The sequence below is a fragment of the Ranitomeya imitator genome, chromosome 2, assembly GCF_032444005.1.
Source record: "Ranitomeya imitator isolate aRanImi1 chromosome 2, aRanImi1.pri, whole genome shotgun sequence".
NCBI classification, from domain to species: Eukaryota; Metazoa; Chordata; class Amphibia; order Anura; family Dendrobatidae; genus Ranitomeya; species Ranitomeya imitator.
In genome coordinates this window covers 835,714,681-835,728,615 of record NC_091283.1, presented here as the reverse complement: position 1 = coordinate 835,728,615, position 13,935 = coordinate 835,714,681, and the positions used below count along the sequence as shown (strand labels likewise).

The 13,935-nt window shown below is 43.5% G+C and overlaps 1 protein-coding gene across 1 annotated transcript in view; it reads right to left on the bottom strand.

Annotated features, from left to right (window-relative positions):
- Positions 1-12,398, bottom strand: part of LOC138666859 (ephrin type-B receptor 5-like) — an 87,321-nt gene extending 74,923 nt beyond the window's left edge. The window contains exons 1-4 of the mRNA XM_069755040.1: positions 11,953-12,398; positions 5,389-5,493; positions 4,324-4,432; positions 3,508-4,216 (exon numbers count right to left, since the gene is read on the bottom strand). Of these exons, the coding sequence (XP_069611141.1) occupies positions 3,508-4,216; positions 4,324-4,432; positions 5,389-5,493; positions 11,953-12,398 (1,369 nt within the window). The remainder of the gene's footprint in view (positions 1-3,507; positions 4,217-4,323; positions 4,433-5,388; positions 5,494-11,952) is intronic.
- Between the last annotated feature and the right edge of the window lie 1,537 nt (positions 12,399-13,935).

Sequence of the window (13,935 nt, the reverse complement as noted above, 5' to 3'; positions counted from 1 at the left end):
AGCTCTTTCCACCTCCTGTCACCTCCAGCTCAAAAATATCTCTAGAATCCGTCCTTTCCTCAACCGTCAATCTACTAAAATGCTTGTGCACGCCCTCATCATCTCCCGCCTTGACTACTGCAACATCCTTTTCTGCGACCTCCCTGCTAACACCCTTGCTCCTCTCCAGTCCATCCACCCTGCTGCCCAACTAACTCATCTCTCTCCTCTCCAGTCCATCCACTCTGCTTCCCCCCTCTGCAAATCTCTTCACTGGCTCCCATTCCCTCAGCGTATCCAGTTCAAATTACTAATACCGACCTACAAAGCCATCCATAACCTGTCTCCTCCATATATCTCTGAACTAATCTTCCGATATCTTCCCTCACGTGATCTCCGGTGCTCCCAAGACCTCCTTCTCTCCTCCACACTTACTCGCTCCTCATCCAATCGCCTCCAAGACTTCTCCCGAATATCCCCCATCCTCTGGAACTCTCTGCCCCAACACGTCCGACTATCAACCACAGTCGGATCCTTCAGACGGAACCTGAAAACTCATCTCTTCAGGAAAGCCTACAGCCTGCACTGACCCCGCTGCCGCCTCACCACCACCGGAGCTCCTGCAACCCTCAACCTATTGTCTCCTTCCCCATAATCCTGTAGAATGTAAGCCACAAGGGCAGGGTCCTTGCCCCTCTGTATCAGTCCGTCATTGTTAGTTTGTTTACTGTAATCGATATCTATAACCCTGTATGTAACCCCTTCTCATGTACAGCACCATGGAATCAATGGTGCTATATAAATAAATAATAATAATAATAAATTATATTTCTGTGTAAAGTGGTTAGTTCTAGTATATTGCAGCAGTAAATATTCTGTTGAGATTTTCAATGTTTTAATAAACATGAATTATGATAATCATTATCTTAATAAAATTGTTTTTTTCCCACAAATACAAGTATTATAATGGCCATCCTTTGATTTAATGGGTCGTGCTCTGCTAATACTCAATTTTGTGTTCTTTTCTCATAATTCCTTTTTAATCAGAATATTCCAGGATGCCTCGCAATCTTCAATCTACATAAAATAGGTTATATAGCTAAAGGGATTTACAGGATTACACTGGTATAAGCGGAGCTGGAGCGCTATATACCGACGACGGCGGAAGGAGCAGATATATAGCAAAACCTCCACAGTTACTAAAATCAGGGAGACCTTTCACAAGTTTCTTGACCGATGATCGTGTGGCTCCTTCCTCACCGTCAGTGTGTATGAGGCAGGTTCCTGATCATCTCATTGGTAGTTTTTCTACTTTTTGTTTAGAATCATTATATTCTCGTCAGTAATACAAGGAAGTTCTCTTTGACTTTTTGCAGTTTTTTTGCTTTTACTCCACAATGAATGGGCTGCGGTATAAAGAATGGGGCAAATGAGAACAGCAAATTGGCTCAGTGGTTAAACAAAATGTTGATATCAGACATTCTAAAGTTCCAACAGGCAAAGTAGGTAAAAAGAAGTTTCTGATCATACAATATAGAACTATAGACACATGTGGACAATGCTTCTAAAATCCATCCTGCTCAAAATAAGATGGACTGCAAGCTCACTGAGAGAACAGATTACAGCTGCCTATTGAGGTCTATGCAGAGGGGGGGGGGCGGGATAAATAGGAAGATCAGGGTACGAGAGACCTGATAACTGCATTCTAGTAAGTTTAATCTCACTCCAGTGCTGTATTAACAGCTAATTACTCAGTACCACTGTATAAAGTGTTTTATGCAGATGCTGCTTTCCGGTAAGTGTTTATCTCACCCCAGTGCTGGATCCACTGCTATCTTCTCAGTACCACTGTGTAGTGTGTTTTATGAAAAATGCTGCTTTCCTGTAACTGTTTCTCACCCCAGTGCTGTATTCAGAGCTACAGTGCTTGCCAATACTGTTTAGTGTGATTTATGAAAATGTTTCTTTCCGATAAGTATTTATCTCACCCCTGTGCTAGATTCACAGTTACACTGCTCACTACTACTTTACAGTGTGCTTTATGCAGATGTTACTTTCCGATAAGTGTTTATTTAACCCAACGCGGGTTTTCATGGCTAACTGTTTAATACCACTGTATAGTGTGTTTTATGCAGATATTACTTTCCCGTAAGTGTTTATCTCACCCCAGTGCTGGATTTACAACTACACTGCTCAGTACCACTGTATCATGTTGTGATGGTGTGATATGCTATGTGGGTATCATTTTTTTTGTATATTTTTATTTTACTTATTTTCATGATGTTCTCTTGTAGAAGGAGTTATTTGCTAATTGATGAATGGCTGTTGCTGCCATCTGATATCAGCCCCCACAGTACTGTATTGTTTGCTAATATGCTAATGACATGTTGACCTAGCTTGTTGAAACAATGAGCCCCTGAGACCTTCCCCCTCCTGACCTGTGAATGAGGAGGGAGACTTTTAAAATATCAGGTAGGTGAGGCACAGATCAGTCCTGTGTGGAATGATGATGTGTTCACAGCACCTCAGAGAGAAAGAAGAGTATATGGACTTTGTTATTCTCTGTGCTGGATTGTTGGACTTTTATCCTGTTACTGAACTGCGTTCGTGTTCTGGACTATTTTATCCTTTGTGTGGTGGATCATATATGGACCTTTCGTATGTTTGCCTAAATAAAGGTCTTGGGATGGTTCACTCTTCGCTGGGTCTGCTGATTGTGTGGTACCGGAGAAGGACCCTGTGACACATGTGCTTTATGCAGATGCTGGTTTCCAGTAAGTGTTTATTTCAACCCAGTTCTAGATTTCCATCTACTGCTTAGTATTATCCTATTAGGTCCTCAATGCTGCTGCTTCTGAACATGTGCTTGGTAGAGTCAGGAGAGCTGGAATTCCTTATGTCTGTGTGTGTTGTGTATGGAAGATTTCATAGCAGCTTGTTTCCTTCCACTAGCTCAGAGACAACTGAAATTTAGAGAGCGAGTCTGTAGAGGGTAAAACTGATATGATATGTAGGATACAAGTGAGAGAATGTTCAAAAATAGTGTTCTTCCTCGTCTACACTCACAAAAGAACTTATGTAGAAAGTTACCAGAAAAAAAGGAACTCTTTTCCCAGGTTCTTAAAGTACCAAGATAACTTCAATCCTCACAAAATATTTTCCATTTTGTAGATTCACCCGGGTCTCAAAAATTTACAATTAAACCAATTCACCATGTTGGCTCATGCCATGACATGTGCTCATTTGGGGTCAAAAGTGGCCAATCTAAGGTCACCAACCCAACTTTCCATCCATTAGTGGAGAAAGGGGTAGGTAGAATATATCCCCTCTCTTTTTGCCTAGGTTGCAGAGCGAGCAAAGTTGCACAGTTCCTTTTACCCATTGGGTAATAATAAGTAAGGTGAGCCTCACGGCTGATGAAAACCTATGAGCTTCCTCTATGGTTCATCAGCCCTTTTAACTAGAGGCTACCGCAACACAAGACACTAATTTGTGGCCTCTTGAGTGACACGGCATGTTGCACCTTACCCCGACATTCAGTGCCTTCTTCACTCTCTTCTCTTCCGGGGTTACAGATGCAGCTTCCACTTGACACCATCCACTCGCCCTCTCCTCCGCAGTGTAGACTGAGTCGCGTGGTGCCCAGGAGGTGAGCGCCATTTACACAGTTCCCTATGGCTTCCGCCAGTGATGCCCCTCCGTCTCCACTCGATGGAGTCTCAGGAAAGGATGCCAAGCTCCTCACAGAAGCCGGACACTTATTAAAGTAAATTTTTACTCCAGCTAAAGATAAACAAGCCCCCGAATCCACAAACGCCAGGTAGAATCCATTTCTAATAATTGGTCCAAAGTCTAGAGTTCTCTCGTCCAACCGAGGACCCTGCCCACCTTTTCCCGGGTCTCGTGAGAAGCTTTTGCCAGCTCCAATGGTGTCTACTTTTATCCAAGACGTTTCCGTCCATTCCCATTCCTCAGCCTCCATGGCGCTGTCCACTTGCCTATAATACAAGGTAAATGTTTCTCTGCAAGCCAGGTGACGCCGAGACGGCGGTGGGCGAAGGCTGGCACAGTCTCGTACTGAGAAACGTAATTTGACGTATACACGTCGAGCACCGCGGCTTGGGATGTAGCCTGTGCGCAGCCAGTTGCTCTGGTTGGAGCGCTGAGCGTATGAGTTGCAGACTTCGTAGGTGCGCAGCAGCCGTCGCTGGCCGTCTAAAACACTGACTTCATCCCACTACGGAAACAGAAAAGAGGAGAAAAGCAAAAAATCTGGGTGACGATTGATGTTCTCCAGCACCTCTCTTGGAGGGTTTTACGCCAACATTCACTTGGGTCACTCACCCCTTCCTCTGGATGGGTTGACCAGCCGATCTCTGAGGTTTCCAATGTTGTATCAAGTAAAATATCTGTAATACAAGATAGCAATATACATAAGTGTTTAAGGATTGGACTATGAGCAAATCATAGGGAAATGGAGCGCTAATATCACAGTTTTTATTTTCATGCATTCTGTATTTTAACGGTTAATATCATGGATTTACCTTTGCGCCTTTCACCTCTACTATCCGAAATTGCACATCTATGAGCTGAGCTTGCACTTCCACTATCTGACTATAAACGTCAACAATCTGTCATTATGCCAGTAATATCTGGAATTACACCCCTAATATCAGTGCCTGAACTTATAACATCTGTGAATGCACCCATACCATCATAGTAGTGTGGATGGTCTCCTTCCATTTGTGATTGCACCTCTTCTATCTCCAGTTACTCCTCTACCATCTGTGGTGGCAGCTCTGCCCCCTGTGATTGCACCTTCATCATCTTTGATAGCAATTCTACTATCTGATCTCGCACTTCTACCATCTGTGACTGCACCTGTGCTATATGTGGTTGCATCAATCATCTACGAGACCGCTGCAGCCAACCACTGTCCATAGCTCTGAAAATTGACACAGGACCAGAGCACTGCCACTGGAGCAATGGGGGATTAAGTAGTAAGGGATACTTACCGTATTTATTTTCTTTTTCTTTTTTTTTAACATTTTCTACTTTTTGCCAACTTTTCAAAGATTCCAGAAAACTTCTAATTGTGCTTCTTTTTTCCTATATAAAGTGATAGGCAATGGACATGGTTTTGCCTATGGCGGTCTTCTTCCTGTTCCTTTCCCCCACATTTATGGACTATATTTCAATCTGAGGTCCTTGCTCCAGAGTTGGAGCTATGACGGGCTGTAGAGGTGACACGTGGGCAGTGGTGCCTGATGGACCCTGAAGACCCCCTACAACATGCACAGACCCCAATATCATAGATGGCTCTTCACAGATTTCTGGTTTTGGGGACCAGGTGCTTTAGTTTTGCCTCCAGATTGTTCCTATTTTAGTATTTTCATTGGCTGTATTCACATTATTGGGTGTTTGCCTTCTAAGGACTCTCCGATGTTAATTGCGCCTTTCCTTTTCTTCGTATCTCCTGGCATTTCTTTCTGGAGCGTTTGTATATTTTTTAATCTGCAGGATCAGAAAGTAGGTCATACGGCATGCATGTAGCAGCTGAGACTAGCCCCGGTCAGACCCGCATTGTTTGAGTGATGGCCCGTGGCGCAGGGTGGGCGACGTCTGCCATGCAGTGTGACTCTGCGCTCGTCTCAGCGAGGGATTCTCGCACGGAATATCATGTGTCACTGACAACGCTTTCTCTTCTCACTTTCATGTAGATCCAGGGGAAAATTAAGGACAATCCTTTAGGCACCTGACATGAAACTACTTAGTCAATGAAATGAACTGGAAGATGTTAGAGACACGGAGACCGGAATACGGAGGCAGGACAAGGAGGTAGTTCCAAACCAAAGGATATTTTGGACAAGAAAAAACCCAAAATAGTCTTCAATCCGCATAGTCAACCACCTTTCTCCGTTTGTAGGGGACAATCATTTTAGGACCTGTAGCTATCAGTTCTTTCGCTGTATAGGAGACTCCCTTCTAAGTCCGCACCAAATTGTTTAGGATCTGTTCGACTGCCAGGCGGAAAGTTAAGATGTCCAAAATGGCTAATTTGGGCAGCTCAGGGTCTACAAAATGTTGTGGTCAACAGAGATGAGCGACTTTGTTCAAGGAGAATTTGCCTTTTAATTTTTCGCCAAAAAAGTTATATTCTCCTGAATCCGAAATGTTGTTATTTTCTTTGTGCATATTTAGCAAAATGGCAGCTGGCTGTATTATTATTTGATTGTAAAGAGCCAGGAAAGGTGTTAGAAAATAAAATCATACCTCGCCGCCCACCGTCCAAACCTCTGATCTGTCCGATCTTCTGCTCTTTACCGCCAGGTGTACGACGGACTTCACTTCTTCTGGTGAAAACTGAGCCTCATAACATTGTGCTGTCACGATGTGCAGGACGTCAAAAGGTTCAGTTAGCGCCTCAGTCGTGAAGTCATGGGCATCTTTAGTTCAGATTGGAGATTGCCGGAGAGGATGTTATTTACCGGGGGACAGAAGAAGAGGTTGGGTGGAGAAGAGGACCAACGGTGGGATGTAGAAGCAGCGGGACAGATGAGTTGTGACATGAATATTTATTTTTCCCACCTTACATTTTTGTTCTCTGCAGTTTAGAGATGGTCAAAAGATGAGAATCCCAAATAGAGGACCACTCCCTCTGTAAACTCGGGATTTTCTAAGAGGGTGCATAGAATTTGGTGACCCCGTTAACATTTTTAGATCAGTGGTGTTCAGATTGCTCAGACTCCCACCATTAGGTAGAACAAGAGGCCCCAGTCTCGCTTCTTTCCCACCAATATGTCCACAAAGGGGACTGGATATTGTGTTGGTTCCCATTATGTACAACTCTACGGGGGCTACGGAAATGGCCATTACTCCTGCATTTTATCGTCCATTTTACATAAGATCAGTTCTCCCTCTTTATAGTTCACTTTTAAACCACATGATAGAGTAAATCTAGTCAAGGTAAGACTGGTTGGCACTGAAGACCATAATAAACATGTGTAGGTGAACAATTTGCTTGAGACTGTCCTGGTCCATGTCCAATCAGGGCATCCTTGGCTTCTGGTCTTCTCTTCTGCAGCCGGCATCTTCGCTGCAGCATCCTGGGAGCCTCTTGCACTTTCTCAGTCCAGTGTCACTATGTAAGCACCAGAGATGCCTAGGATTACATTATGGGGCCTGGTAAACACCAGAGGTTTCCAGGATGACATTGTGGGGTCTAGTAAGCACCACAGATGCCCAGGATAACATTCTGGGGCCTAGTAATTATCAGAGATGTCCAGGATGACATTACGGGGCCTAGTAAACACCAGAGCTTTCTAGGATAACATTGCAGGGCTTAGTAAGCACCAGAGATGCCCAGGATGACATTATGGGGCCTAGTAATTATCAGAGATGTCCAGGATGACATTATGGGGCATAGTAGACACCAGAGGTTTCTAGGATAACATTGTGGGGCCTAGTAAGCACCACAGATGCCCAGGATAACATTATGGGGCCTAGTAATTATCAGAGATGTCCAGGATGACATTATGGGGCCTAGTAAACACCAGAGGTTTCTAGGATGCCATTGTGGGGTCTAGTAAGCACCACAAATGCCCAGGATGACATTACGGGGTCTAGTAATTATCAGAGATGTTCAGGATGACATTACGGGGCCTAGTAATTATCAGAAATGTCCAGGATGACATTATGAGGCCTAGTAAACACCAGAGGTTTCTAGGATGACATTGTGGGGTCTAGTAAGCACCACAGATGCCCAGGATGACATTACGGGGCCTAGTAATTATCAGAGATGTCCAGGATGACATTATGGGGCATAGTAAACACCAGAGGTTTCTAGGATGACATTGTGGGGCCTAGTAAGCACCACATATGCCCAGGATGACATTACGGGGTCTAGTAATTATCAGAGATGTTCAGGGTGACATTATGGGGCCTAGTAAACACCAGAGGTTTCTAGGATGACTTTGCAGGTCCTAGTAAGCACCAGAGATGCCCAGGATGACATTGCGGGGCCTAATGAGCACTAGGATCTCTAGGATGACTTTGCGGGATCCAGTAACTAAGCACCAGAGATGACCACGATGATTTTATGGGGCCAGGATGATGTTTCATGGTTTAGTAAACACCAGAGGTGCCCATGATACGACTGCAGGGCCTAGGAAGCACCAGAGATGCCCAGTATGACATTGCAGGGCTTGAGGAGCACTAAAGACCTCCATGATGACTTTACTGGGCCTAGTAAGCATCAGAGAGTCCCAGGATGATATTGTGGGGCTTAGAAAGCACCAGAGGTGCCCACGGTGACATTGTGGGGCCTAGTAAGCACTAGATGTGTCCAGGAAGATGTTACAATGCCTAGTACGAACCAGAGATGCTCATGGTGACATTGCAAAGCCTAATAACCAATAGAGATCTCCAGGATGACTTTGTACCACTTTATAAGCACCAGAGATGTCCAGGATGACATTATGGGGCCTAATAAGCACTAGAGATTCCCAGAATTACAGTATGGGGTCTATTAAGTTCCAAAAATATCCAGTATGACATTGTGGGGCATAGTAAGCACCAGAGATGTCCAGGATGACATTGCGGTGCCTAGTAAGCAGCAGAGATATCCAGGTTAATGCCACGGAGTCTTGTAAGCACTATAGATACCCAAGAAAATGCTATGGAGCCTAGTAAGCACCAGAGATACTCAATATGACTTTGTTGGGCTTAGAAAGCACCAGAGGAGCCCAGGATGACATTATGGGGCCTAGTAAGCACAAGAGATTTTCAGGATGACTTTGTGAAGCTTTAGAAACACCAGAGATGTCCAGGATGATTTTATGGGGCCTAGTAAGCTCCAGAGATGTCCAGCATGACATTGTGGGGCTTAGTAAGATCCAGAAACATCCAGGATGACACTGCGGTGCCTAGTAGGATCAGAGATGTCCAGGATATTGTCACAGAGTCTTGTATGCACTAGAGATGCCCAAGAAAATGTTATGGTGCCTATTAAGCACTAGAGATACCAAGATAACGTTGCAACACCTACAAAGCATATTATTCCCCAGCAATGGACAGAAGATTGGCATGTGCTAAATAAAGATGCACATAATGAAATTCCTTTTATACATGAAGCACACATGATTCAATACTATCTTCATTCATAACCTTGAGCAGCTTTTATATTTTTACACTTTTTCTAAACTTAAATAGGGTAAGCGATTGATTAAGGTGAGACTTTGAGTTAGGCTTAAGGCTAGGCTTAGGCTAGGAGTTAGGCTTACGGCTAGGATTAGGCTAAGAGATAGGCTTAGAGATAGGGTTAGGGTTAGTTAGGGTTAGTTGCCTATGTCACTGTCATGGAGACCTCCACAGGCTTGACTGAAGCCACAAGGATTTTATACATGCTCAACGCCTGTGCCTGATTTTCTGACAATGATACTTTTGTAGCAAATATATTCGTTCTAGAATCAATGAAAAATTTCTTTCTGCTGGTATTTCAGATCCCCCCTTTCGGGATAGGTGGGAATCCCAGCAAACAGATTTCCACCCTCTAGCAAGTTACAGTGGAGAAAAAAAGTATTTAGTCAGCCACCAATTGTGCAAGTTCTCCCACTTAAAAAGATGAGGCCTGTAATTGACATCATGGGTAGACCACAACTATGAGAGTCACAATGAGAAAACAAATCCAGAGAATCACCTTGTCTGATTTGCCAAAATATGGTGGAAAATAAGTATTTGGTCACCTAAAAACATGCAAGATTTCTGGCTCTCCAGGCCTGTAACTTCTTCTTTAAGAGGCTCCTCTGTCCTCCATTCATTACCTGTAGTAATGGCGCCTGTTTGAACTTGTAATCAGTATAAAGGACACCTGTGCACACCCTCAGTCACACTCCAAACTCCACTATGCTGAAGACCAAAGAGCTGCTGAAGGACACCAGATACAAAATTGTAACCCTGCACCAGGCTGGGAAGACTGAATCTGCAATAGACAAGCAGCTTGGTGTGATTAAATCAACTGTGGGAGCAATAATAAGAAAATTGGAGGCATACAAGACCACTGATAATCTCCCTCAATCTGGCGCTCCACGCAAGATCTCACCCCGTGGGGTCACAATGATCACAAGAACAGTGAGCAAAAATCCCAGAACCACGTGGGGGGACCTAGTGAATGACCTGCGTACAGCTGAGACCACCGTAACAAAGGCACCATGAGTAACACACTACACCGCCAGACTCAGATCCTGCAGTGCCAGACGTGTCCCACTGCTTATGCCAGTACATGTCTAGGCCCGTCTGAAGTTTGCTAGAGAGCATTTGGATTATCCAGAAGAGAATTGGGAGAATGTCATATGGTCTGATGAAACCAAAGTAGAACTGTTTGGTAGAAACAAAACTCGTCGTGTTTGGAGGAGACAGGATGCTGAGTTGTATCCAAAGAACACCATACCTACTGTGAAGCATGGTGGTGGAAACATCATGCTTTGGGCTGTTTCACTGCAAAGGGACCAGGACGACTGATCTGTGTACATGAAAAAATGAATGGTGCCATGTATCATGAGATTTTGAGTGCAAACCTCCTTCCATCAGGATGGGCATTGAAGATGAAACGTGGCTGGGTCTTTCAGTATGATAATGATCCCAAGCACACCGCCAGGGCAACGAAGGAGTGGCTTCATAAGAAGAAGATGAAGGTCCTGGAGTGGCCTAGCCAGTCTCCAGATCTCAACCCCATAGAAAACCTTTGGAGGGAGTTGAAAGTCCGTGTTTCCCAACAACAGGCCCAAAACATCACTGCTCTAGAGGAGATCTGCATGGAGGAATGGGCCAACATACCAACAACAGTGTGTGGCAACCTTGTGAAGACTTACAAACAACGTTTCACCTCTCTCATTGCCAACAAAGGATATATAACAAAATATTGAGATGAAATTTTGTTAATGACCAAATACTTATTTTCCACCATAATTAGCAAAATAAATCTTGCCAAATCAGACAATGTGATTTTCTGGATTTGTTTTCTTATTTTGACCCTCGTAGTTGTGTTCTACCTATGATGTCAATTACAGGCGTCTCATCTTTTAAAGTGGGAGAACTTGCACAATTGGTGGCCGACTACATACTTTTTTTCCCCCACTGCATCACCTATCTTACGGATAGTTAATGACTTGATACAATTGAACAACTCCTTTAAAGTGAATTTCATAAAAAAAATAGCTGTTGAATACTATCATATTATGTTTTTATAGTGATAAATGCTCTGAAATACAGCATAACATCAGAAATACACATTCATTATTATTATGGCCGCCTGAAGTCACCACTAGGGGGAAGCGAAGTGAAGACATTTTGTGCATTGAGTTCAATGATAGCACAGTATGCGGTGTGCTCCCCCTAGTGGTGGCTGCAGTCAACCTGAAGTTTATGATGTAATTTTATGACAAAATGAGGGATATGGCGCTCCGTATTAGAACAATAAGTTCTAATCACTGAAGGACGTGAATCTGAACAGAATGATGGATGTTAAAAAAAATGAAGTTAAATTTAAGAACCCTATTTACAAAAATATTGGATCTAAGTTAACCCATTGCATCAAAATCACTGCTGTCATACGGCAACACACGTTTTACCGATACGAATCACAACTAGTAATGTGCGGTGTTCTCCTGGGATAATAGAAGTCAACGAGGCTTGACTCCTGGACCCGGACGCTTCCAATTAACTCGAGATGTAAGAGTCCTACCAAACTAAATACCGCACCATCTGAAATGCAAAGAGACAAGGAACTTGGTGTAAAGGAGCAATTAGCGCGATTAAGACACTCACCCTGGAGAAGAGAAGCAAGAGGCAGCAAGGAGAAGATACAAACAAGTATCCTAATGGGCCCCATGGTGTCAGAGCCGGAGCCGGGCCGCCATCTGAGGTGTCCACAAGTGATGCTGGTGGGAGCGATGAGCTTGTCCCCTCATGACCTACTGTCGGAAGAGCAGATGACGGCAGCCGTAGACAGGCAGCAGTCCGAAGCTTCCCATTCCCTGGGATAACAGATGTGTCCCCCCATTGATGGTCTCCTCTTGGGGGTCTGCTCCTTCTCTGCCGCCTCCTGTGTAGGGTTTCGGGCTTCCTGAGTTATAAATGCCTCTGCGCCTCCAGTTCGGGGTCTCGTGGAGATGCTTTCTGCTCTGAGCGGTCTCCCCCCTTGTTCCCTCCCCAGCTGTCTCACTAATCTCTCCACGCTCAGTGCCCCTCACTCTCCACCAGTCTGCGCCCACCCTACAGCACACGTACTGCTGGGATCTCCGCACCTTCCGCACTCGCTCTGATGGGTTACCTGTAGATACGGGGTTACGATATGCCGCCGTGAATACATTGTAGGTCTCTATAGGAAAATCACTCTCCAGTAATGACTTTACTGTCTCCATTCATAATACAGACCCCGCAATCACCCTTCCTTCATAGTCAGTGGAATCAATGGCCACTATTTATCATCGTGTCATTTTGTGCTGATTTTTATTTGATATATCTTTATAGGGGGTCAATTTCTCTTATACAGAGCTCCAAATCCCCTGCATCGACACTGTGAAAAGTTATCATTCTTCCTCCCTGCAGCCTCCACTAGGGGGAGCCCAGGAGATTGTACGCAGTTAGCTCCCCCTAGTGGAGGCTGCCAGATGGTTCTTTACTAATATTTCTCTGTGTCTGTGCAGGGAATTTGGAGTTTTAAGTCACAAGATAAATGAATCAGTACTGAAGTATCAGGTCAGAACTAGAATCCAAGGCAAATGATCAGGCAGATCTGAGGGCAAATTATATAATTCTCATATCAGCTCGACATATTATAAATTACTCTTTAGAAGACACTGGGTGGAAATATACACAGCTATTACAGGGGATCTATCTATTATCTATGTATTATCTATGTATTATCTATCTATTATCTATCTATTATCTATGTATCTATTATCTATCTATTATCTAATAAATTATCTATCTATTATCTATCTATTATCTATCTATCATCTATCTCTATCTATTATCTATCTATCTATCTATCTGTCTATCTATTATCTATCTAATATCTATCTATTATCTATGTATCATCTATCTATCTATCTATTATCTATCTATTATCTATGTATCATCTATCTATTATCTATCTATCTATATATTATCTATTATCTATCACATGATGGTGGAAACAGTATATATAGCGATTCAATCAATGTGCAATTAATACATTATTTACAGGAATATGTTAAATCACATTACAATCTGTGCACAGTCTGCTGGTAGAGAATTACAGAGGTATAAAGTGCATGGTGAACACGTATCGTCATATTAATAAAGTGTGTCCATATATAATTAGTGCCGGGTGATCGCAGGTGAGCATCAGGATAAAGGTCCAGACGGATTCAGCCATTAGATATAATATGTGCGCCCCAACTCCATCCTGGAAGTTACAGATCCAAAGTGACATTTCCGGATATCTTGCATTGAGACCAGTCAGGTTTCCATATGATCCAGTCCCCTGTTAATCATTGTTATGCAGTGCACACTTGGCTCCACTAGAGGGCAGTACTGAGCTTCACTTGTTGCAGCTGTGTACCAAGCACTGGATCATCTTGGCTACAAATCCAAACAAAAGGGCAACAGTCTCATTAAAAAAGGGCACAGGTTCCCTATGATCAGCTTATTATATCTATATGAACTAATATGCGCCTAGATTAATGTGAGAAACAATCATTTTATTTATTGTGCCAATATTTCTGGATTGTCTTTCATGTCAGATCTCCGTTTCACAATATCCCATCGTGCATGTGTTCATGAGAAATAATATTGTTTCTGGCCATTATGTGACCTGAATCCTGCACTTTTCACCAGTTTTCCACTCTTCAAGCTCTGGCTCTGTTTTTCAGTTGTCTCTGAGCTAGTGGGTGAAGACTAGCTGATATCTAGCTG